This window comes from Nannospalax galili, unplaced genomic scaffold, assembly GCF_000622305.1.
Source record: "Nannospalax galili isolate Female #2095 unplaced genomic scaffold, S.galili_v1.0 scaffold84, whole genome shotgun sequence".
NCBI lineage: Eukaryota > Metazoa > Chordata > Mammalia > Rodentia > Spalacidae > Nannospalax > Nannospalax galili.
The window spans coordinates 1,888,934-1,912,734 of record NW_008352272.1 but is presented as its reverse complement, the minus strand read 5'-3'; the positions used below and the strand labels follow the sequence as shown (position 1 = coordinate 1,912,734).

General features: G+C 48.1%; 2 protein-coding genes across 2 annotated transcripts in view; one reads left to right on the top strand and one right to left on the bottom strand.

Moving 5' to 3' along the window:
• Positions 1 to 1,583, top strand: part of LOC103746931 (dynactin subunit 5) — a gene marked incomplete at its 5' end in the record, with an annotated part of 47,130 nt that extends 45,547 nt beyond the window's left edge. Inside the window, 4 exon segments of the mRNA XM_017802245.2 lie at positions 417 to 494; positions 696 to 850; positions 943 to 1,125; positions 1,330 to 1,583. Coding sequence (XP_017657734.2) covers positions 417 to 494; positions 696 to 850; positions 943 to 1,125; positions 1,330 to 1,536 — 623 coding nt within the window.
• A 36-nt stretch (positions 1,584 to 1,619) lies between these two features.
• Ern2 (endoplasmic reticulum to nucleus signaling 2) lies at positions 1,620 to 20,589 on the bottom strand. The gene is made up of 23 exons (XM_029554125.1): positions 20,472 to 20,589; positions 17,406 to 17,486; positions 15,249 to 15,354; positions 14,470 to 14,503; positions 14,144 to 14,216; positions 13,079 to 13,151; positions 12,828 to 12,935; positions 12,415 to 12,516; positions 11,302 to 11,566; positions 9,067 to 9,145; positions 8,831 to 8,978; positions 8,603 to 8,721; positions 7,799 to 7,954; positions 7,416 to 7,575; positions 5,496 to 5,580; positions 5,164 to 5,353; positions 4,990 to 5,089; positions 4,710 to 4,909; positions 3,190 to 3,337; positions 2,967 to 3,094; positions 2,456 to 2,579; positions 2,306 to 2,373; positions 1,620 to 2,222 (listed from the first exon to the last, which is right to left on the bottom strand). Exons 1-23 carry the CDS (start codon positions 20,583 to 20,585, stop codon positions 1,962 to 1,964), a joined length of 2,922 nt encoding a protein of 973 aa, XP_029409985.1. The 5' UTR covers positions 20,586 to 20,589; the 3' UTR covers positions 1,620 to 1,961.
• Between the last annotated feature and the right edge of the window lie 3,212 nt (positions 20,590 to 23,801).

Here is a 23,801-nt window from a genome sequence, read left to right as displayed (position 1 = left end):
AGGCACAGAAATCAGCAGACTTTCTCTAGAGTAGTAGAATCTTTAATCTTGAGTAGATCATTTAACAAAAGTCCAGTAATCTTGTGGGGAGTTCAGTAATCTTGCTAGCTCACAGTTTTGTCCCTAGTGTCTTCTGGTGTCACTGCCCTGACACCCACAGCCAGCACTTCCTAACCCCTTTACCCGTCTTAGTTCTCTTAATTTGTTGCATTCACTGAGTCCAGCATCCTGGTGTATCTGAAACTGATGGTCTGCTCAATTTCTTAATCACTTTTACCTGGAGCACTAGCCACTGACTCACCATGACAGAGTAAGAGTGAATCTGTTTGCCTAGCCCACTCCCGTGGGGTGGGCTGCCTGTGAAGACCAGAGGGAAGAGGCTGGCTTAACCAGTGATCTGTTTGTTTCTGTTCCAGAGGAGGCTGAGGATCCTGCCTGCATCCCCATCTTCTGGGTCAGCAAGTGGGTGGACTATTCGGACAAGTACGGCCTTGGTAGGTTTCTTCCAGTATGGGGGTTGGGGGAGGCTCAGGTGTGGCCAGGTGAGTGAGTGCTTGTGTGTGTTTAAGGATTGAACTTAGGGCCTTGTGCATGCTAGTCAAGCTCTCTATTGCTGAGTTGCATATATCCCCAGGCCTTCCAGGCCTATATCCCCCCGCCCAGCCTTTCTGAGATTTCATTCCACCTGGCACTAGGGTATCAGTTGTGTGACAACAGTGTTGGGGTGCTCTTCAATGACTCAACCCGCCTCATCCTTTACAATGATGGTGACAGCCTGCAGTATATAGAGCGGGATGGCACAGAAACCTACCTCACTGTGAGTTCCCACCCCAACTCCTTGATGAAGAAGGTAAGCACTGGCTACTGGGAGCAGTGTGGTGGGTGTGGGGGCTGCACCGGGTCAGGCCGTCATTAGGAATTCCTCCCTCACATTCCAACCAGATCACGCTCCTCAAGTATTTCCGCAATTACATGAGCGAACACCTGCTAAAGGCAGGCGCCAACATCACTCCACGGGAAGGCGATGAGCTGGCCCGCCTGCCCTACTTGCGAACATGGTTTCGAACACGCAGCGCCATCATCCTGCATCTCAGCAATGGCACAGTACAGATCAACTTCTTCCAGGTGCACTGGGGCAGGAGATGCAGAGGGGTGTACTTGGTGTGATCATGTGGGTTGGGTGTTGCTGGGGTCCCTGTCCTTGAGAACACAGTTAGGAAGGCAGTCAGGTGGCCCTACCCCCTTCAGCTGCGATGACCTCCTGCCCTTTGCCTCCTCATCCCCAGGCACTAGCAGCTGGGATCCTCACTCTCCCTCCGTCCCTCCTAGGACCACACCAAACTCATCCTGTGCCCGCTGATGGCCGCAGTGACCTACATCGACGAGAAGAGGGACTTCCGAACATACCGCCTAAGCCTCTTGGAGGAGTATGGCTGCTGCAAGGAGTTGGCTAGCCGGCTGCGCTATGCCCGCACCATGGTAGACAAGCTGCTGAGCTCCCGTTCAGCCTGCAACCGCCTCAAGGCCTCCTCCTAGGCCTCCCTCCGTTGGACTGGTGCCCTTTCACTCTGCTAGCCCTGGGCCTGTGCTGCTGGCCTTTCACTCTGCTAGCCCTGGGCCTGTGCTGCTGGGCTCCTGGGGCTGCTGTCAGTGCCTCCTGGCCCTGGGCAGAGAGCTGTGCCATCCTTGTAGGGGTTACTGTGTAAGTTATTTTTGTACATGTTGGGTGTGGGTTCCTCCAGCCTCTTCCTGTGTCCTCAGCCCACTGTATCAATTGTACAGATATTTCTATTGAACTGGGGACTACCCTTTCCTTAGCTTTATATACATTAAATATATGTAAATCTTTTTTTGTCCTGTATTCCCTGAGGGCCACCAGACCCCAGAGTGTTTTGCTGCTCTAGCACCCTCAGGCTGCCAGACTGCTGCTAGTCTTTTTCTGATGCTCCCTGAGGCCAGTTTCAGCCACAGGCCCAACTCCTTGGTCCACTTCTGGGGCCCTTGGCTGCCTCTCTTCCTTGTGGCATCTCGCAGGGCCCCCTGGCATCCAAGGCTGGCGGATAGTAGGGCAGGAAGAGGCTCTCAGAGGCACATATCCTCATGGCGTGGTGAGTGTGGAGCAGCAGCCTCGGGAAGCGTTGTGTGAAGTACTGGATGAAGCCGTTGGGGAGTTGGCCTAGTGCCTGGCGCACCTCTGTTGGGAGCTCCCTGTAATGGTGCTTCTGCGGATGGGCAGTGCAGGGAACCTGGCTCAGCTATCACAGGCCTTCCCTATTCCCAGTCCCTCCCAGGCTCTAGAACATACCTTGTTTCTCATGGCACGGAGCAGGTCTCGCACTGATGTCCCCTTGTATGTCCGGAACCTTCTCAGATCTGTGGCCAGAGAAATGGGCTGCAGAGGTGTCCCCAGTGGGTCCCTTCTGCCCCTCAGGCCCATCCCAAGTGTGTCCTCTACCTGCCTGCAGTGGTGTGGAGATGTGCTTGTGCCAGTTGTCCCGGACCACTTTGTGGCCTCCCGCCTCCAGGGCCGTCACCAGGGGGCTCTGCTCTGGCTCCTTCTCCAGCCAGTCACTGACATCCTAGGATCCCACAGAGCTCCTGAGCCTTATGACCATAAGCCCCAAGGCCAGGGTCATGTTTTATGGCTGAGGTGTTGAAGTAGCCTCAACTTGACAGGGGTTGGGGGTGGGGGTTAACGACTGTGACTCAGGCATGGTCCCTTGCTCAAGGTCACAAATGGAAAGCATATGTGCACTGGAGCATGAATGACTGCAGATGAGAATAGGCTGTATTTCCACACAAAGGGCAGCTGGAGCTAAGCCATAAATGATGCATGGCTCCCAGGGAGCCAAGATGGCAAAGCTCCAGGCTGTTTTCTCCTAGCCTTTCAGACTTCCCCTTTCTTATTCAAGACCAAAACTTGAAACTTTGGGGTGATAAGGTGCTTCCCAAGATTTCCATCTGACCTGGAAGAACTGGAGCTGCTTGGCTTTGCTCCAAAAGAGGGGGTGGGCCAGCACCCAGCCTGCTGAAGGGCGCTCCTGGGGCAGCAGGCTCAGCATGGCTTCTACCAGGTCCCTGGCTACAACCTTGTCTGGAGAGCAGAAGGGAAAAGGTATGGCTTATACCTGCCCAGCCTCAGACCTCCTTCATGTCTCCCTCCTGTCTGCTAGCCCAGCTCTCCCTCACCATGGGCCTCTTCTTCCAGCTGAGCCAGACAGGGGTCCCCCGAGAGGATGTTGGCCTGGCGGTAGAGACTCTCTCCAAAGGGGTGGCAGCCGCCAGAGAGCACGTAATAGAACACACAGCCTGCAGAGAAGATATCCACGGCACTGGTCTGGGGGCCAGAGAGTGGACATGAGAAGGAAGAAGTGGGTCTGGCTAAATCCCTCCTGGACCTATGGGGCAACCAGGGTGATGTTAAGAACAGGATGAAGGACACTTCTTTGTCCCCACTGAATTTCTTGTTCTGATTTCCCAGCTGCCTTCCTATAGGGTGTGTGCATGTAGCCAAACAGAGGCTAGTTGCATATTGGCAGGAGGCCAGGATGAAGATGTGACCCAGTATAGGCCCGACCACCAGAGTGGATGGTTCTTAGCGCCTCTGGCTGTCACCAGGAGACTGCCAGGATGGCAGAGCTGATTTTTCCAAATTAATCCAATAATCCAGGCTTTGTGTGTGTATGTGTTTGTGTGTGTGTAATCGGGCTGATTTCCCCAATATTAAAATACTGGCTGCCAATTTTTTAAATGTACTGTATAGGCTTATAACATCAGGGCATTTAGTACCTGGGTCCTTGGGTCTCCTGGTCACCACTTTCTCTTGTCTTTAGGAATGGGAGTGGCTTTGCCTAGCCACTGTCCTGATGTGTTAGTCCTCTTTTGTTTACTCTTCCATGCACTCATTGGGACTCCAAATCTATAGTCCTGGGGTTTCAGACTCAGTGGGGATCAGTTACTGTTCCCTGCTTCCCACATTAGTTCATTTCCTTCATTCTTGGCCCCAGTCTACATTAAAATTACCTTGGCTTCTACCCCCAGCTATTCAGAATAGGTGAAAGGCTCAACAGCATCATCTTTTTTTTTTTTTTTTTTTTTTTTTTTGAGACAGGGTCTCCTCTGTACTTTGAGCCCAAGATCCTCCTGCCTCAAGCTCCTAGGTGCTGAGACGACAGGCATGCCCAGCTTGTATGAATTTGAGTTCCTCAGTGACTGTGAAGCATAGTGAGGACTGAAAATCATTTTTTAAGCCAGTCATGGTGGCACATGCTTGTAATCCTCGCACTCAAGAGGCTGAGGTGGGAAGGTTGTGAATTCAAGGCCAGCCTGGGCCTTGTCTTGACAAAAAGTCATTTTCTACATCATGATTTCTCAACCTGAACAGTACTGCGTGAGGACATAGTTGTTGGAGAGAGTGGCACCCTGCACTCTGTGGCATTGTTTAGCAGCATCCCTGGCTTCACCAGCCAGCTACCCAAGACTTTCCTCCCTAGTCAAGCCCACTAAAATGCCTCCTGACATTGCCTAATGCCTTCCAAGATGCAAAACAGTTGGTGATGGTAAGAGGCTAGATTCTTCGCTAGGAAAAGATGAACAAACAGGCTGGGAAGAGGAGCTCAAGCAGCTCAAAGCTATGCACTGAGCCTCTTCCAGAGAGAATGGGAGCCAAGAGAGAGCCCTTGTGGCCCAGGGCAGGTGGGCAGACTCACAGGACTGTCTGGGGGCAGGAGCTGGAGGAGTTCTGGTGCCATCCAGCCTTCTGTGCCTGGGATGCCGGAGTGGAGACTGAAGCTACAGCGGCCTGCAGGCAGCTTCTTACAGAGACCAAAGTCAGAGAGGACCACCCTGCCTTGGCCCTGGCTGTCAGGCCCAGCTATGAGAATGTTGCCTGGCTTCAGGTCCCGGTGCACTACAGAAAGGGAGCAGAGTGAGCTGATTGCTAATGGGGTAGAGCAGGGGACTGAGGCCCAGAAACCACAGGCATGGTACCTATGTGTAAGGAATGCAGGTGGGCCAAGCCAGACATCATCTGCTGCAGCACCATTGTGGGCTCCAGGCCCCAGCGTTCCAGGTCAGGGTTCTCCACGTACTGAGCAGCAGAGAGGAGCAAAGTCAATCTTCAGCGCGAGATCTCCTTTCCTCCCTCCTTAGAGCCCAGCTCACCTCTTGCAAGGAGGCCTGGCAGAGCTCCAGAGCAATGTAGTGGAACTGGGGACCCCGCTCAGTGCAGAAATAGCGCAGCACATTGGGATGCCTGTCTGACTCCTGAAGCAACTGCACCTCCCGCCGAACCAAGCTGAAGCACTCTCGGAGGAGCCGCTTCACAGCCACTGCCCGTCCCTCAAACTGTCCCCTGGGAGGTGGACCAGGGGTAAGGGATTCAGAGAAAGCAGATAAACAACAGGGGCAGAACTGCTAAGCAGAGGAGTTGACCCATCTTCACCTCTGTGTGTCAAAAAGCTGTAAATGCCGCCTGGGTTCCCCCAGCCACTCACCGGAAAACGAAAGTTCCACCGGCCCCACGTCCCAGCACATCCTTGGGGTTGAAGGAAATCTTCCCCACCACGGTGAGCTGGTCAGCTACAGGATAGAAGGGCATTATATTTGTCTCAGTGTGTCCCACTGCCCACAGCCATCCTCCCCTGACCTCCTGTGCCAGACACAGGCCAGGCCCCTTCTTCAACCTTGACTCTTCTCCAGACTTCCGCCCTTCCCAGCTCAGCCTGGTGCAGTGGGAGAGAGCAAGAATATGAAACTCACAGGTCCAGCTCCCGTGCTGCCCTGTTCTTGGTATACTTGTAACTTGGTCTTTTTGAGACAGGGTCTCCCTGTAGCCCCAGCCCCAGCTAAATTAAAGGTATGCACTACCCAGCCTATTTTGTTTGAGACAAGGTCTCGTTATATAGTTACGGTTATACTGGAACTCACGATGTAGACCAGCCTGGCCTTAAACTCACAGAGCTCTGCCTACCTCTGCCTCCTGAGTACTGAGACTAAAGGTGTGCACTACCATGTCTGGTACACACACACACACACACACACACAATTTTTTTTTGACACATGGTCTCCTTGAACCCAGCTAACCTGGAACTAACTAGGTAGATCACACTGGCTTCAGTCTCCCACAAATCTGCCTGTCTCTGCTTTCTGAGTGCTGAGATTTAAGGTATGTTGCCACCACATACAAAATTACAAGAAACTTTTTTTTTTTTTTAAACAAAGAAAAGAATTACAGGCCCTTTAATAAATAAGAGCTTCCCGGGGATAAGATGGAGTCTGGGTTGTTTGATGAAAGAGGAGAAGACCCAGAAAGAGGAGTTTGGGGGGATGAGCATTATTGGGACTCAGTCGAGTTAATAAATGACAAGAACTGCAACCTCCTGGGATGAGGGAGCCCTGTGTGGAGCCCACTACAGAAGCTGCCCTGGGGCTGCAGGTAGAGCTCAGAGGGCTTGCTTTCCTGGAGCTGACTCAGGAAGGGGCCGGGGCCTGAGGAGGAGGAGCATGCCGCAGGGTATGGGCGGCAGCAATGGAGCACTAGGCAGAGTGCAGCCTGAGTAATGGCGTAGCAGGTGTGCGTTCAGCATGAGGAAGCTGAGCAGCAATGGGGAGGTACTGCTACCAGTTTGGACCAGAGCCAAGAGCAGGAGAATCTTGGAGTGAGCGATAAATGCACACGCTCCGCCCCTGAGCATCCTATAGACATTCACAAGTCTTGGGCTTGTTGATAAGATTAAAACAAGCAACATGAGGAATGATGAAACAAAATAAAAACCACATCTAGGTAATTTGCTACTACCACCACCAAATATGGCATTTTAGCACAAATGTTAACATCATCACCGAGGCATGATAATTATTTTTTTGACACATCTCCCAGGCTGGCCTTGAACTTTTGATCCTCCTGCCTCCACTTCTTGAGTGCTGGGATTATAGGCATACACCACAATGCCTGGTTTATACAGGGCTCAGAATGGAACCCAGGGCTTCGTGTGTGTTAGGTGAGCACTCTACCAACTGATCTAGTCAGAAGCCCTGACTTTATAATGATGATGATGACAACCTCAATGCAGTGATGCAGCGAACTGGGTGTTATTATACCCATTTGAGGAAAAAAAAAAAAAAACTGATACTCAAAGGAATCAACCCTTCAAAAGCTAGCCGTTAACAGAATTTGACTTACAACCAGTTCTATCAACATCCAGAGACCTTGAAAATAATAATAAAATTACGATAGAAGATACTTGGAGAGTGTGCAACTCTACAGTTTCCTTAAAATACCCTTTTGCCATTTTGTTTAGCTTTAACCATCCCTCTAACCGTGACTTCTAACAATTTAACTTTGAATTCAAGTTCTGTCCACTTCTCCCTTTTCCGTGTTTCTGACTATCCCTGTTTTGCTCACTTACACTTACCATCAGGGTCACAGGATGGCTGGGCTTGCTCTGAAGGACATTGATGTCTCTTCTGGCCCCAGAGCGTGGCCCTTGAGGGCTGTGTGTGAGCTTCCTGTGAGGTGTCAGGAGGGCCTTCAGGTGCCAAAGGTCTCTGCTGCTCTGCCAGCTCCTGCTGCTGCTACAACACATGGGTTTTAGAGAGCTCAAGCCTTCCTTCTGATGGGCCCCACACCTGTGCCTGAGATGGGCTCACCCTGGAGCTTAAATGTACAGAGCACAGGAGCAAGGAGTTGGGGAGCTCCTGGGAGGAAGGCAGGGGCTGTTGAAGTGAGGTGAAGAAAAAAATCAGAGCTCTCTCTAGGAAGACCCTAATATGGACAAGGTCAGGATGTCGGGCTTACTTGCTTCATCAGGTAGAGGATCCAGCCTCCTAGGAGGATGGCAGTGAGGCTAGCTGCCAACAGGTCTTGGGATCCCAGTCCTAGGTAAGAGTCTGAGGTTTTCACTTCAAGATGCATCTCTCGGTCCCAAGGTTGTTCTGTGCTCTGGCTCAGGATCTGAGGACACAGCAGCTTTCACTTCCACTCCACCCTACTGTGAAACCCCTAACTCTTCACAACACAATCCAGGGCAGGAATTGGCTAAAGAGGCAGGAAGTGGTCCCTATGTGATGGTGTAATGCTCTCCCTGGTGCTGAAACATCATGGCACTCAGGAGAGGACATTTACCAAAGGTTTACCAAGACCAGTGTGTCCTTGAATGTCATTAAAAACTCATATGCTCCTGGGATATTATTGAAAACACAGATATTCACCTCTCGAGATTAGGAATTTGGTGGGCTTAGGGAAAACTCCCAGTTTATTTGCTCTGAAGGCACAGACAGCAGTTCCTTCCAACCTTGAAATATTTACTAGTATTTCTCCAACTTCCTCCCAGGAGAGCATGCCTTTATAGTTTTTCTGTTTTCAATTTCTCACCTGATGAATATTTTACAATGATTACACTGAATAAGAAGGGGGAAAAGTCTGGGAACTATGCTGCTTCACGATATGCTTCAGCCAATATCTTTTTGATGCTTCTAACATGTCTGGCAGTAGCAAGAACAAAATGTTTGTTTCCTGGGAACTTGCATGAGATAGAATGAGGAAAATGTCCAAGGGCATCTTTTTAGGTCCATGGATGCCCTCTGTCGCCCCAGCACTGACCTCTGAGAGAGCTGGGGCATGGAGATCCTCTGTGGGTCTTGTCTCAGCAGACCCTTTCCCTGGGGTGGGGTGGACCCTCAGCATGGTAGTGTGCAGGACTGGGGGTGGTTCATGGTGTCCTAAGTGGCAGGGATAAAAGGCTGTTGAAGATGACTTCATCCTTCCAAACTCAGAAACCGGGCTTACAGGTCTTTATATTTTCTCCGAATTGGAGACAGGGAACCTCACCAATAAGTAGCCACTGGCTGGGGAGGGCCACACTGCCTGAGGGGTATCTGACAGCAGTGCTGGGTGAGCCCCCTCGCTCCCCTGACACTTGAAGTGTCACCTCGTCTGTTGTGGGGCCATCCATGGGAGCCAGGGTCAGTCCACGGGGCTATGGCAGAAGACAGAGAGACTTGAGGGTAAGAAGTTCTTTCTTGCTCCATCCCTCTTTCTGGTATGTTCAGGGAACAGCCTCTTACCACAAGGGCCACCCCTGTGTGGACCAGTGCTTTAGACACATAGAAACCAGATTCGTCTTTCCCCACATAGAGTGTCATCCTAAAGGGGGAGAGAAAAAGAGGATGAGTGATGCTAATGGGTAGCTTCAGTATTTCTGCACCTATGTCCTTTTATAGTCCCCTTCTGCAGACTCTAGGGTTGACCATGTGACTTGATTTAGCCAATGAAAGAATAGAAAATATAGCATACGCTTAATCAGGGCAAGTGCATTGTTCTTTGAAGCCTTAAGACTACGATGTGAGGAAGTCTGCTTTCGCATAAGGGATGAGAGAATTATGGTGTATAAATGAACCATTCTATTTGATACCTCATAAGCCAAGTAGTTAACCAACTATTACGTAGATGTGTGAAGCCATCCTAAATCATTGGCTCTACCAAATCACTAGTTTATTATTGGAGACCTGAAATACCACCCGATAATCCACAAATCTTGAAAAATAGCAAATTTTGTTTTCCTAATCTCTGAGTTTTGGAGTGGTTTGTTATGTAGCAAAGCTAACTGGTTCAAAGTCTGTTGTCATAATTTCTAAATCTGTATCTATTATTTTTATTGGAGATAGTCTCACTATGTAGCTCACGCTGGCTTCAAGCTTACAATCCTCCTTTGGCAGTATTCTGAGTACTAGAATCACGGGCATGACCACCACACCTGATCCAGACCTTTTATAAGAACTCAGATTTCTGTGGCCGGAGAGACGGCTCAGTGGTTAAGAGCACTGACTACTCTTGAAGAGGACTCAGGGTCAATTCCCAGCACCCACATTGTAGTGAACAACTGTTCCTAACACCTTCTTCTGACCTCCATGGACATTGCATAACATAGGTGCACTTACAGAAATGCAGGCAATACACTCATACACATAAAATAAAATAAAAAAAAACCTCTCCGTTTTCTGAATCTGCACTCATCAACTCCCTCTTCATCTTTTTCTCTCTTCATTTTCTAGTGCTCCTAATCTCTAAAATTGACAGCATCCATGCTTTCTCTAAAAACCTGAATATGTATATATTCAGGAAGGAGCCTCTGACTCCTTGTTCACAACTGCCAAACTCTCCAATCTTCAAAATCCTACTAATTCCTCATGTTACTCTCTATTATCCTCTACTTATCTATATTTTCTGCTCCAGCTCACAGTATCACCTTTTTGTTTTGTTTTGTTTTGTTGAGATGGGTCTTACTACATAGCCCTGGCTGGCCTAGAACTCACTATGCAGACCAGTTGGTCTCAAACTCACAAGGATCTGCCTACCACTGCCTCTCTAGTGCTGGAATTAGAGGTGAGGGCCACTATGCCAAGTCCTACAGCATCATCTTTTTTCCTGAACTCATGCAATGTCTTACAAGTATCCTTCTACTTCACTCTGAGATAGTCTTCAAGCTGCAACCTAAATGACCTTTCTGAAATGATAACATGACTCAATTACTTTTTTGCTTGAAGCTCTCCAGTCACTGCTCTTTAGCTTTGGAAGAGAATGTCAAACCCCTTTGCAAGTAACTCCACAAGATCTCAGCTTTGCCCTCAACCTCATGACTCTCTGGTCAGATCTATGGTTCTGTACCCTACCTGCCATGCTTTCTCTTTTCCTGTTGATCCTTTGGGTTTCAACTTACATGTCGCTTCCTCTTGGAAGCTTTCCATGGCTGCCTCCTGTCCCTAGTCTCAATCTGGGCATTTTTCCTATGCATTAAAATCACAATCTGTCTCTTATCCCTTATCACACCATTATAATTGTCTTTTTATGCATCTGTCCCCCACTAGACTCTGAGCTTCTTGTAAGCAGAAACACTGGGTCTATTGTTTACTATTGTACTTGCAGAGCCTAGGAAATGACTGGCACACAGCAAGTGCCCAAAAAGCATTTGTGGAACAAATTGAATGAATGGGCAACCCTGACTTTTTCAGTCTGTGTCTATAGGATGGTATAAGAAAGGGTGGCATTAAACTATTTAACAATCAATAAGGTACAGCATCTACCAATCATAACAGGCTGAGACCCATAAAAACCTCTCAGGAAAAATTTACCAAATCACCTGATACGTATGCAGGGGGCTCTAGGGCCATTTAGGAGCATATTTTGACACCTGCATCAGCTATGTTGGTTGGGTTATGGCTGAATATCATGCCTAGCCATTGGGCCTGGGCTATAACACCTTCAGAAAAATCCCTCCCTGGGCTCCAGGTATTAACACGTACAGAAGCTGGGTGTCCAAGGCAGAGAAGTGGGCGGCTGTATCCTCGGGGCCTGAGGCAGGCAGTCGGATGTGGCCCCAGCGGAGAACAAGGAAATTTAGGGTATCTCGAGCCAGTGTGAGATGGGGCAGCTGGCGCAGGCCATCCTGGTGCCAAGTGTAGATGCCCATCACAGGCACACCCAGGTCCTGTGTCCACAGTATACTCCCACTTCCTGGGTCCACAGTGAGCAGCAAACCCATCCCACAGGATGCCAGGTGGCTCATGTCTGCCAAGAAACATGGCTGGGGAGATGTCAGAGAACTCTCATGGGGCATATTTGAGAACACTAGGGTGGAGGGTCATTCAGGCATTCAGAGGTTGAATGAAGCTACTTGGAGGATTATTGTGATGTAGGAAACTCAGAGTTTGCTTTCAACAACTATCATTCAGGGTTATCAAAAGTTGACTCAAGTATGTCTGTGCGTCAGTCTGGGTCATTTGAGGGATGTAAGGTGTGGAGAGAGAGAGGCGGGGATATTAAGATGCAGAAAGTCCACGATAGCTAAGGGCAGACTGATGTTCATTCAGGTGGGTCAAGCTATATGGTCCAGTGGCATGTGGGTCCCTTGGGAAGCACTTGGGTCACCTGTGATGTGCCAGGGTTATCTGCATGGATTCTTGTGAAGAATGGGAGATTTGGGATTTGAGGGCCACTTAGGAGCACATGTGAGGCCCCTCAGGAAGTCGGAAAGGATGGTTATAAGGATCAAGCGATTAGTAAGGGTCATATAGAAGTCATCTATAGGGGTCACTCACCATGTTCAGGTCAGTTAGGACATGTGGGGCGTGTTCAAGGTTTGGGGTGGTTGCTTGGGGTCCTTTAGGATCCAATGAGTCATCTTAGGCCAACTGGCTGGGGTCATTTGGGGTGTGGGAGGGTTCAGAGGTTGAGACAGTGCTCAGGATATGTGAGGATCAAGCCTACATATTGGGAGTTACCTACGGTCTTCTGTCAAGCTGCATTATTCAGCATGTGAAGGGACACGTGTTGTTGGGACTTGGTCCCAATGTCACTCAGGGATCCCTAGGTTGGGGATCTAGCTCCAAGGTGGGGCTGAGAAAGGTGACACTCACACTTCCCAGGTGAGCCATCCATGGGGGTTGCTGAGTAGCGGTGGTAGGTCGTGTTCCAGCACAGGGCTGGGGTCTTTGGGTCATGCATGGAGACCGTGTACTCTGTGTGCCAGAAACAAGGAGTTTCTGTGTACCAGGAACGTCTATGTGATGTTCCCCCTCTCCACTCCAGGGGCTGTCCATCTTGTGGGATTGGAGATTTCCCAATCACCCAGCTTGGAGGCCTGATGACCAAGCATGTGTTGTTTATTACTACACCTTCAGTTCCTTGTTTGGTAATCAGTAAAATATTTGTTAATGGCTGTCAGATTGACTGACTCGCCTGAATTAAACTTGAATAGCAATTGTCAGGCCTGGGAAGAGAAAAAGAGGGGGCTTCCCATTTCCCAGAGCTTGGGGAACATCTGACTTACGTGTTCGGCCAATGTAGAGTTGGGGGGTAGAATGGCCCTCTGTGGTCAATGTCATCTGAGTCTTTCCTGACTCAGGGTCCACCACAAACCAGGCATCCTGCTTCCGGCCTGTGGAGGTGGAAAATCTGCTAGCTTTCAGGATGGTGTAGGAGAGGGTATGTGTGCCTTTTTGTTCATGGACAGTTGACCTGACATGACCAGGGCCCTCAACCCTGTTGGATTTGAACCCCATGGGCTGGAGAGATGCTCACCTGTGTAGAAGACCCCATCAGAGCTGCGACAGGGCGAGGCATGAACCAGCTCAGGGATGGTGAATGGAAGTTTCTAAGGAGAGGAAAAAGGCCCAAAGAGGATTAAGAGCAGAGATATTCACTGTGCCACACACTCTTCCAAGGTTAGCCCAAAGTGGCCTCTTCATGAGAGGCCTCCACTTCCCAGGAGAGAAATCTGGAGCACAGGGAGACAGTGAGTGACAGAGCCAGGTTTTGAAGTCAGGCAGGCCAGCTTCAGAGCCACTGTTCTTAATCACTTTGCAACAGAGCTTCTTGAAGAACTGTAGAAAATCCCACACACAGTGAGAGGATGACACAGGACCCACTCGAGCCCCACGCGATGACTTCCTCAAAAAACCAAACCAAATCAAACCAAACCAAACCAAACCAAACACCCACAAGGGCTTCAAAACTGTCAGTGATCATGAAAGACTTAGAGAGGTTGAGGATCTGTTTCTGACTCTGTTGGCTACGAGTGCAGGCTACCCTCCACCCTCCTTTAACCCATTATCTCCCTGGAGTCACGAGTCAGATTATGTATTAGGTGAGTGAATGCCCTGGTGTCTTATAGGTTTGGGTGAAGGGGACAGGGTGAGGTGAGAGTATGTAAGCCCTGTTACCAAGCAACCACCAACCAACTTTCAGAAACAGGACTATCTAGCTGAATCACGTAGGCATGAAGCTCAGCCCAGACCAGAAGAACCACCTAGCTGAGGCCAGGCTACTTTTGAGTTGTTTGGGTTTTAAGCCTTTGAATTTAGGGGTGATTTGTTATTTAGCAAAAGCTAACTAATACATAGTGTCCTGCTCAATGCTCACAGAGCCCCGAACATGCCTCCATAATGCCACCAGAGGCCTGACAGTCTGCTCGGCGGACACGGGCAACTGTTCTCCCCTTTAGCAGAGAACCTCCCACAATGCTCAGAACCCTGACTTACATCTCTGTAAGACACCAGACTATGACACACTGCCCCTTCACCTGTCAGCACCCTGCGTGATGGAGGCCTGACCCTCACCCATCCCAAGCAGTGCAGGAAAACATACCATCAAACCCTGTTGTTTCTGGGTCCCCAAGATGTACAGGCTGCCATCAGCTGGGTCAGAGAGAAAGGCCATTCTGTGGAGCAGGAAGGAACATGGAGAAGGCTGGGTTGCACAGCCCTGGTTTCAGGAAGCTCCCTATGTCCTCTACCTTCTCAGCTAGCAGAGCCCATCATTGTGGGAGACACCTTGAAGCACCAGGAGTCTCTCCCATAGCATATCAAGACTACTTCTCTTACCCAACTTCCAACATACTACCCTCCCCCAAACCCTCAGACAACTAGAACTTCCCCAGTCACTCTTTCCTTAAGAGGGCCCAGTTCACTTACTCTGTGACATACATTGGTCCTTGGATGATGGGATCTGCAGAGACAAAGACACGGAGCCTGAATCTCTTCTTGACTATTGAAAAGATCTATTGAGTGTTTACCAAGTGCCAGATACCAAGCTCAGCAAATGACAGGAATGCAGCATCCTCATCTCAGGAACACTGTGAGTCAGTGTCATTCCACTGTATCCAATTTTGTCGGTGAGGTCAGTGAGGTACAGAGAGGGCAAGTAACGTTCCTGAGGCCACGCAGCTGCTAAGTAGTGAAGCCTCCTAAGGACACTGGCTTGCTAGAGTCTAGTGGCCACATCCTGTGTGTGTGTGTGTGTGTTTGTGTGTGTGTGTGTTGTATGTATTCCTGGGTGTATGTGTATGTGTGTGTGTGTGTATGCATGTGCATGAATGTCAGAGGTTGACATCTAGTGTCGTCCTCAACTTCTCTCCATCTTACTATTTTCTTTTTTTTGAGTCAGAGTCTCTCACTGGACTTGAAGTTCACCAGTTGAGCTATACTGGCTGGCCAGAAAGTTCCAGGGAGCCCTCTGTCTTCATGTCTCTGGTGCTGGGATTACAGTGATACACTATTGTGCTTGGCTTTCTGTGTGGGTGCTAGATATCAGGACTCAGGTCCCTGTGTGTCAAGCTCTTTAGAGTCTGAGCCGTCTCCCCAACCCCCTCCTCCCAGTACCCATGCTCTTAATTCTATGACAAGGTGACTCTCCATCCCACTCCCATTAAACCAGAGGCCTAAAGAGAGGGAAATGGCAGTTTCCTGCTCACCATCTTTCAGTGTCCATTTCAGGTCCCCTGTCTGCTTGCTCAGTGCATGGAGACTTCCATCCAAGGTAGATACGAGCAGGAGGTTCTCTGGCCTGAGGGTCTGGACCTAGGGTGGGAAACAAAGTCAGCTCCTCTGACGGTCCTGGGACCACCTTGCCCCTGCCCCATGCAGGGCTGACCATGACTTCTCTGCTCCAGAGGGAGACAGAAAGGGGAGGAAGAAGGACTGGGGAAGCTGCGGGCTCCCATGGTCTACTTGATCCTATGGGGGTTTCAGTGGGAGCTCAGGGACCTTGGGAAGCTTTGGTTCCCACTTCCTCCCCTCCTCTCACAATCTTTCCTATTTCCCAAGGAAGACCAAAGGTCTCTCTCTCTCTCCTCTCCTCTCTCTCTTCTCTCTTCTTCCTCTCTCTCTCTCTCTCTCTCTCTCTCTCTCTCTCTCTCTTCTCTCTCTGCATGTGCACGTGTGCCTACACGTGGAAGCCAGAAGTCACTGCTGTCTTCCTTGATCACTTTCCACCTATTTTTCGACAGGGTCTCTCACTGAACCTGAAGCTCATTAACTCTGCTAGACTGGCCAATGAGTTCCAGATCTGCCTGTCTTCTCCCCACACCCCATCTAGCACTGAGGTTACAGACAGGCCCACAGCTGCCTGGCTTTTCTGTGGGTGCTGGGGATCAGAATTCAAGCCCTGATGCGTGAGTGACAAATACTTTACTGAGCCATCTCTCTAGTCCCAGACCAGAGGCTTTTACAAAAGGACTTCACTGATCCTTACAGCTTTCTTCTGGGATGGAATTACAAGTCTCCCATTGCACAGGTGAGGTGACTGAGGCTCAGGAAGGTCAGGTGACTGTGTGACCAAAGCCACACAGATAAGGAATTGTACAACTGGGTCTCTCTGACTCCAAGACTTGGTTTCTTTCTCTGTAGTCATTTACGTGCCTCTTTTCAGAAGACCCTTTGTGCCTCCCCAAACTGGCCCAGCTGCTTTTGGTGCCAAGCTCTACTGACCCCCTGATGCTGCAGAAGGGAAGCCTGGAGCTGAGCTACCTTACATCTGGCCCATGCTCAGCTTGCTTGCCAGTTCTGGGCCCTCCTTGAGCAAACAGGGTGAGGCTGAGCCCAGAGCAGGAACCCTAACATCCGGGTGGCCCAGCTGCACCCCTGCAAAGGCCACATCCTGCTTCTGGACCCTAGGGTCCTGGGTGGAGACTGGTGTTTGGTGAAGAGACAGGGGAGGCACCACACAGCCCCTTTCTGTTTTGGGCTTCAGTCTCTCCATCTGTAATATGACAGGAGAGATGAGCCAGAGAGAGGATTGCAGACTGACTGCCCCAAAGGGAATTTTGTTTGATCCTTACATGGCTTAAAGTTTTGCTTTAATTAACTTTTTGTTGTTGTTTTTTGAGATAAGGGCTCCCTACATAGCCCTGGCTGAATTGGAACTTGCTGTGTAGACCAGGCTGTCCTCCAACATTCAGGATTTCAGTGTCTGGTCTCAGAACCATCAGATCTGGCCCCGTTGCCCGCTCCTGGTTATGTGGCAACTGTGGATGAACCCTGAGCTGGCAGTGCCTAATTCTAACGCTGTCTCTTTAGCTGGAAATGAGGGCAGAGACTCAGGTGGGACAACTGGACCTCAGGCAGGCCGACTTCTGTCTTCAGGTCATATTTCTGACAGAGTGGACCGCATCATTTCCAGCAGGCAGTTGGACCAGATCCCAACGCTTGAAGCTCATTTGTCCTAGAAGTTCTGAACCTGGGGTAAGGGATGGCCATCCAGTCACATAAGGAGGAGGGGCACCATGTGAAGCATGGAGATTGTAACAGTGGCTTCACAGCTAGATTCTCGGCCTACCTTAAGTGGACCATAGTTTTCAAGGAAGCTGGATCTGCAGAAGTTTTGAGAGGACATACTTCACTGACCCACTGTCTCCTCCAGACCTCGGGGCTGAGTCCCCTCCCCTTTCCCAGCTGCTCCAGGTACCTGGCCCGTGGCTCACAAGTCCCTCCAGCTAGGTGGTAGTAAGGGAAAGTGCCACTATTTTCTAGGGGTCGATTTGGGGCGAACCAAGTCCAAGGTGAAGGAGGGAGAGGAAGCCCCTCTGACAGTGCGCCCTTGTCTCCAGCACAACCCCCGACCCCACGCTCACCTGTGACCGCAGTGTCCCCAACAACGCCACGAGCCGCAGCAGGAGCTGGAGCAGAGACCCCGAAGCCGCGCCTGCCATAGCCTGTGGGCAACATCAGGTCGTCAGCTCACTCTACTCCCCTAGGAGCCTCCAGTACACTACAAGGCTCCCAAGCACCGGGAGGAGACTCCGCCCCTGGGCTGGGCCAGTTCGGGAAGCAGATCCTGGGTGAAACCTCAGCTTCTGGCCACCACACCTCTCCCATCGTGTTCACACCTGCATGCCTCACTCTGGCCCTTCCACCCTGGCACCACCTAGGGTCAGCTCTGAGATTTCCTGGGAGGAAGTTTACCAGCTGAGGCCAACTGTGGAGAACTTGCCAAGGTCAAGTTATGTGCAGATTCATCGTACCACTTCCCCCTCAAGGATGGCAAGGCTGGGGCTCAACACTGGAACTGAAATAGGTTTGTGTTCTTTATTGTCCTGTACTGAACTATTATGAAACACAGATTAACTGATCACTTCATTCACCTGTCCAGCTTATACTGATTGTGGTCTATTATGCTAGCCTGTGAGCAAGAAGGAGAAAGTCTTAAGCCTTGTAGAGCTTAGAGATTCACATGGTTAAGACACTAGACAAAGCTGGTCATGAATTCAAGGTCTTCTTTGGCACATAATGAGTTTGAGGCCATCTTGGGTAGTTACATGGGACCCTGACTCAAAAACAAAAGCAAAGACAGACAAACAAACAAAAAGACACCAGTCATTACAGAATGGAAGGGCATCTTGCTATGGTAGTGACCATCTTTACTTCAGGTAACCCACCCTCCCCATTGGTTGGGAAGGGTCTGTGAAGGTTTTTGAAGGAAGACTCTATTCTGTGTTCAGATTTAGGATCTGTCATTTCTCCTCCATAAGAAGGAGGGGCTGGAGAGAGGGCTCAGTTGGTAATGTGCTTGCTGTGAAAGCATGAAGACCTGAGTTCAAGTCCCAGCACACACACACACACACACACACACACAAACACACACTATCTATCTATCTATCTATCTATCTATCTATCTATCTATCTATCTATCTATCTATCTATCTATCTATCTATCTATCTATCTATCTATCTATCTATCTATCTATCTATCTATCTATCTATCTATCTATCTATCTATCTATCTATCTATCTATCTATCTATCTATCTATCTATCTATCTATCTATCTATCTATCTATCTATCTATCTATCTATCTATCTATCTATCTATCTATCTGGAGAAAGCTAAGAAAATGCCTGAATTACCAGTGAGGAGGTAAACACAGGAGATCCCTGGATTTGTTTGCCTGCCAGTCTAAGCAAATCAGGTGAATCCAGGCTCAGTGAGGAACCCTACCTAAAAAGAGAAAGTTAAACGAGATCTGATGTCAACTTCTGGGTGCTACACATTATTGCACACATGCATACACTTGTGTACATGCACACACAAACACGGATACACATGAACACCTGCCTGCTGGTTTCAGGGTCACACAGCCAGGCTCTGCCACCTTCCTGGTCACAACCTCCACAGTCATTGAAGATATGTGGTCTGCCTTAGCTTTGATTTTCATCCCAGATTCAGTTGTTGACATTAATGTCAGTGGCCACAGGGATACTCCAGGCAGCAACAAGACCTCTGCTTTAGTGACCTTGCCCCTTTAGAGACCTTATCTTCTACATCCCGGTTCCATAAACTGTGGATTTCAACCCCATATGTCTGTGGCGGGGGGCGACTTGGGAGAGGGCTCTGATCATAAATACATGTAGCGGTCATGAAAATTTGGTAACAGTAAAAGGTTTCTGAGTGGGCAATAACTGAAAATTAAAAATCAATGTATAATGGATCCCAGGTGTTTCTGGCACCGCTCATTCACGGTGCACATGGCTTCATTGCAGCCTTGGTTCTAAGAACACATCATGGACACCGTACCATGTATGCATGCCATTAAGTCATGCAGCACCAATGAACACTGCCTGAAACACAGCCCAGAGTCGAGGCTGTTGTACATTATGAATTGTAGTGTTTTTAGCTGTGCATACAAAGTTTTCTGCTCTTACAGAAGCATAATGGCTTAATTATGAAAAACACAGATTGTTAACATTTTCCCACAGTGCACTCAGCATGTAAGTATCAAATTAGATCTTTGTATTGTATTGTGTTGGAATATTGGATTTAAAAAATTGCTATTTGAGTTGCTGACTTGAGTTTCATTAAAAATATCAGTGAATTTTGGCTTGGATTAGGGTATAATTTCCAACAATTTCTGAAATAACCCTAAACTTCCATCAGTTTCGTCCTAAGTATTTATATGGAATGGCTTTTTCTTAGCACTGATGATTATACAATCAAAATATTGACCAACTTTGAACAACGTTGAAGGTGTTCTACGTATGTCTAGCAGTATCAATCATTTTACCAAGATTTAATTCTTCTTGTAAAAATAAACACACTCATCTCATTAGTGTGCAAACTTGCTTTTGTCTTTAATAAGTGGCAAAGATATCTATCTATCTACATCTATATGTATATCATCTATATCTCTATCTATATCTATACCAAAGAATTGCTTTATTGCATTTATTTGTGTTTTATGTGTATGTGTATATGGGAATTCATGCCATGGTATTTGTGGAGATCAGAGGACAACTTGCAGGAGTCAATTCTCTCCTTTCACCATGCAGGTTCCAGGGATCAAACTCAAATTACCAGGATTAGTGGGCATTAAGCTTTCTCACCTGATCCAAAGAACTGTTTTTTAAAATAAAAATCTTTATGATTTATTGAGGACTGGAGAGATCACTCAGTGATTAAGAGCACTGTCTGCTCTTGCAGAAGACCGAGGTTTGGTCCCCAGCACCCACATGGTAGCTAACAACCATTCATAACTCCAGTTCCGGGGATCCCTCTTTTGACCTCCACAGGCATTGCACCACATGGTTGCACTTACATACATGCAGGCAATACACTCATATGCATAAATAAAAATAAAAATTAAAAATTAAAAAAGTCCTTATTATTATTAGTAAACACTTGACTTGTATACTTATTTTATATACCTGTATGCTCAGAGTCATGTAAAAACTTCTTAAATGAAAAGAGGTTGAAAGTGGAAAAAGCTGAAGAAGCTCTGCATGGCTTGGACCGAGCCACATTCCGACTAGCACCAACATCCCTCTCTCCAGTTGCAGCCTCTTGTCTTTACTGTCTCTGTACCTGTCCTTTGTTCTATGTGATAACTTCAGTTCCTTTCTGCTCCTTATCTAGCTTGAACATCACAGCTGGTCTGAAGCATACCACTGCCTTGGGCTGGTTTTCCTTGAGGCGTAGTTCAAGGTGGGCATTGTTGTGATTGCAATTTATTGAAGAATGCCCCTAGAGAAAGAAGAACAGAGGGATTCAGGATAGAGCTGGGGAAGGAAGGAGCAAAGATGGATATCAGCTGATCCCATGGGGAAAAGGGCCATTTGGCAGCCATTTGGCCACTGGCCTCACCCAAAGGGCATGGGTTTTACTCTTCAAGGCAAAGCAGCCTTCTGCAGTTGAGGACAGTTCTCTACAGAAGAGGATAGAGTTAGTTCTTAGACGTTCTCTCAGCAGCATGTGCCTGGGGAGCACATAACAGTATCCACTACTCTGCTTTGCATCTCCAACCCAAAGAAATTCATCCTGGAAAGATTCAAAGTCAGATGTGGGAGCACACACTTGTAATCACAGCACTTGGGAGGCAGTGGCAGGAGCATCAGGAATTCAAGGTCATTCTTGGCTATGTAATGATTTCCAGGCCAGCCTAGGCCATAAGAGCTCCTGTCTTATAAACAAAACAAGCAAACAAAAGCTGCTTCCAGTCACCTTCTTTACTTTTATTTCCAGGGTCCATAAATGTCGCCTTACCTCTTGGTCACCTGGTCATCTTACCCTTCTTTTTGGTCAACTCCTCTCGGTTCTCCCACTGCCTTTAGCTACTCTTCCCAACTCATAAAAAGTGTGACTCAGATTCTTTTACATTTGAATGTATTTTTATTTTATGTGTATGCATGCTTTTCCTGCATCTATGTAAGTGCAATCATGTGGTGCAATGCCACGGAAACAGAAGAGGGCATTGGATCTCTTGGAACTGGAGTTATGGATGATTGTTAGCTGTCATGTGGGTGCTGGGAACGTAACCTGGTCCTCTGCAAGAGCACCCAGTCTTCTTAACTGCTGAGCCATCTCTCTAGCTCCCCTTCTACATTTTTGACCAAACTGTGCTTATTTTTTTTTAAATAATTTATCTGTTATTTTTATTCTATGTGTATGAGTGTTTTGCCTGCATGTATCTAAGTGTACCACGTGCATACAATGCCCACAGAGGCCAGAAGAGGTATCGGATCCCCTAGAACTGGAGTTATAGACAGTTGTTAGCTACCATGTGAGTGCTGGGAATCAATCCCGGTTCCTCTGGAAGAACAGCAAGTGTTCTTAACTGCTGAGTCATCTCTCCAGTCCCAAAGTGAAGTTATTGTACACTATATCACTCAAATTCCTGTGTCCCACCTTTAGCAGAATCCATATACACCCACACACCTCCTTATCTTCTTCCCCAGGTTTCAGGGGACGTAGTGCCCCTGGTTTTCTTCACATGCAATCCTTTTTGTTTTCTCTGGTTTTATAACAACTTCTATAAATGACGATAACACTTCCAGAATCGACTCTGGTCTCCACATGTAAGAGTTCTGCCCCCCAATGTAATCTCAAGTTATCTTATACAATCCTCTGAACAATGTATTCCTCCTAACCTGGCTACATTAGCCATAGTTAATCTCAGCAGATTCTTTGTTCTGTGTGAAGTAATAGAGAGCTGCTTGTAAGAAATATTGCTGTTTTCATAGGTTTGTGGAAGAGAAAAGAGGAAGAACTGGGACCAGACCACCTGAGGTCAGTGTCCAGGCAGCCCCTTCTCTCCCATTCTTTTCACGTCACTCCACTCTAACCTTTGACTTCACCTTTACCCTACTCTCACACTCTGTTTTACTGACTCCTACTTGGCTTTGAGCTTAACCTGAGTCCTTGCTGGAACCAGCTCCCATTGCACAGAGCTCTAAGTGACTCTTGTGTGGCTGGTGCCCTGGCCCAGCTGCTCCAAGGTAGGATAAGGGCTCACAGGAGCCAATTTCTTTAGAGAATTGCCTTTGGTTGGCTGTGGCTCTCTTGTGCAGCCTGGCCATGCTGTAATGACTCAAAGGCACAAAAGGTGGGTTCTTTGTGACAAAGTAGAAACAACTCTATACTATACAGTTTGTGCGTTGGAGGTCCTCAGCTAGGATCCTTCTTTAGCTCTTCCTAATCTCCTTGTGGAGAGCTCTTTCCTGTGTGTCACTGGAACAGGAATCCCCAATCAGGTCTGCTTTTTCACATATAATCTAAGGCACCCGCTAATCATTCCATGTAACCATAAATAACCCAATTGCCTCAAGACATGAAACCTCTTCCAAAATTTTGCTCATTAGTGGCTGGAGAGATGGCTCAGTGTTTAAGAGCATTTGCTGCCCTTCAGAGGACCCAGGTTGGATTCCTAGCACACACATAGCAACTAACACCTCTTCTTACTCCATGTTCAGGGGATCCAATACCCTCTTCTAGCCTCTGTAGGCACTAGGCACAATTGTGGCGCACTTACACATATGCACAGGCAAAACATCCATACATGGGGCTGCAGAGATGGCTTGGTGGCTAAGAATATTGCTGCCCTTCAGAGGACCCAGGTTGGATTCCTAGCACACACATAGCAACTAACACCTCTTCTTACTCCATGTTCAGGGGATCCAATACCCTCTTCTAGCCTCTGTAGGCACTAGGCACAATTGTGGTGCACTTACACATATGCACAGGCAAAACATCCATACATGGGGCTGGAGAGATGGCTTGGTGGTTAAGAATACTTGCTGCTCTTCCAGAGGACCCAGATTTGGAGCCCAGCACCCACATGGTGGCTAATAACCATTGAAAGCTTCAGTTCCAGGGGATCCAAAGCCTTCTTCTGTCCTCCTCTAGCACTGCATGACATGGTGCACTTATATACAGGCAGGCATAACACTCATACACAACCAAACCAAGCCAAAACACCCATACACATATCATAAAAATAAATAAAATCTTTAAAAATATGTATATTAAGGAACCAGAGCATGATAGTGTGTCTATGGCTCACAATAACCTACTGCATATTTTTATGAACCATAGGGAAGGCGTTCAAAAGTCTAAACAAGAAATAATGAGGAAACAAATGCTAATTATGTTGATTTAGTCATACATTGCATACATGTATTGAAATACATTCAATGGGACTGGAGAGATGGCTCAGTAGTTAAGATTGTATACCGTTCTTGCAAAGGACTTGAGTTTGGTTC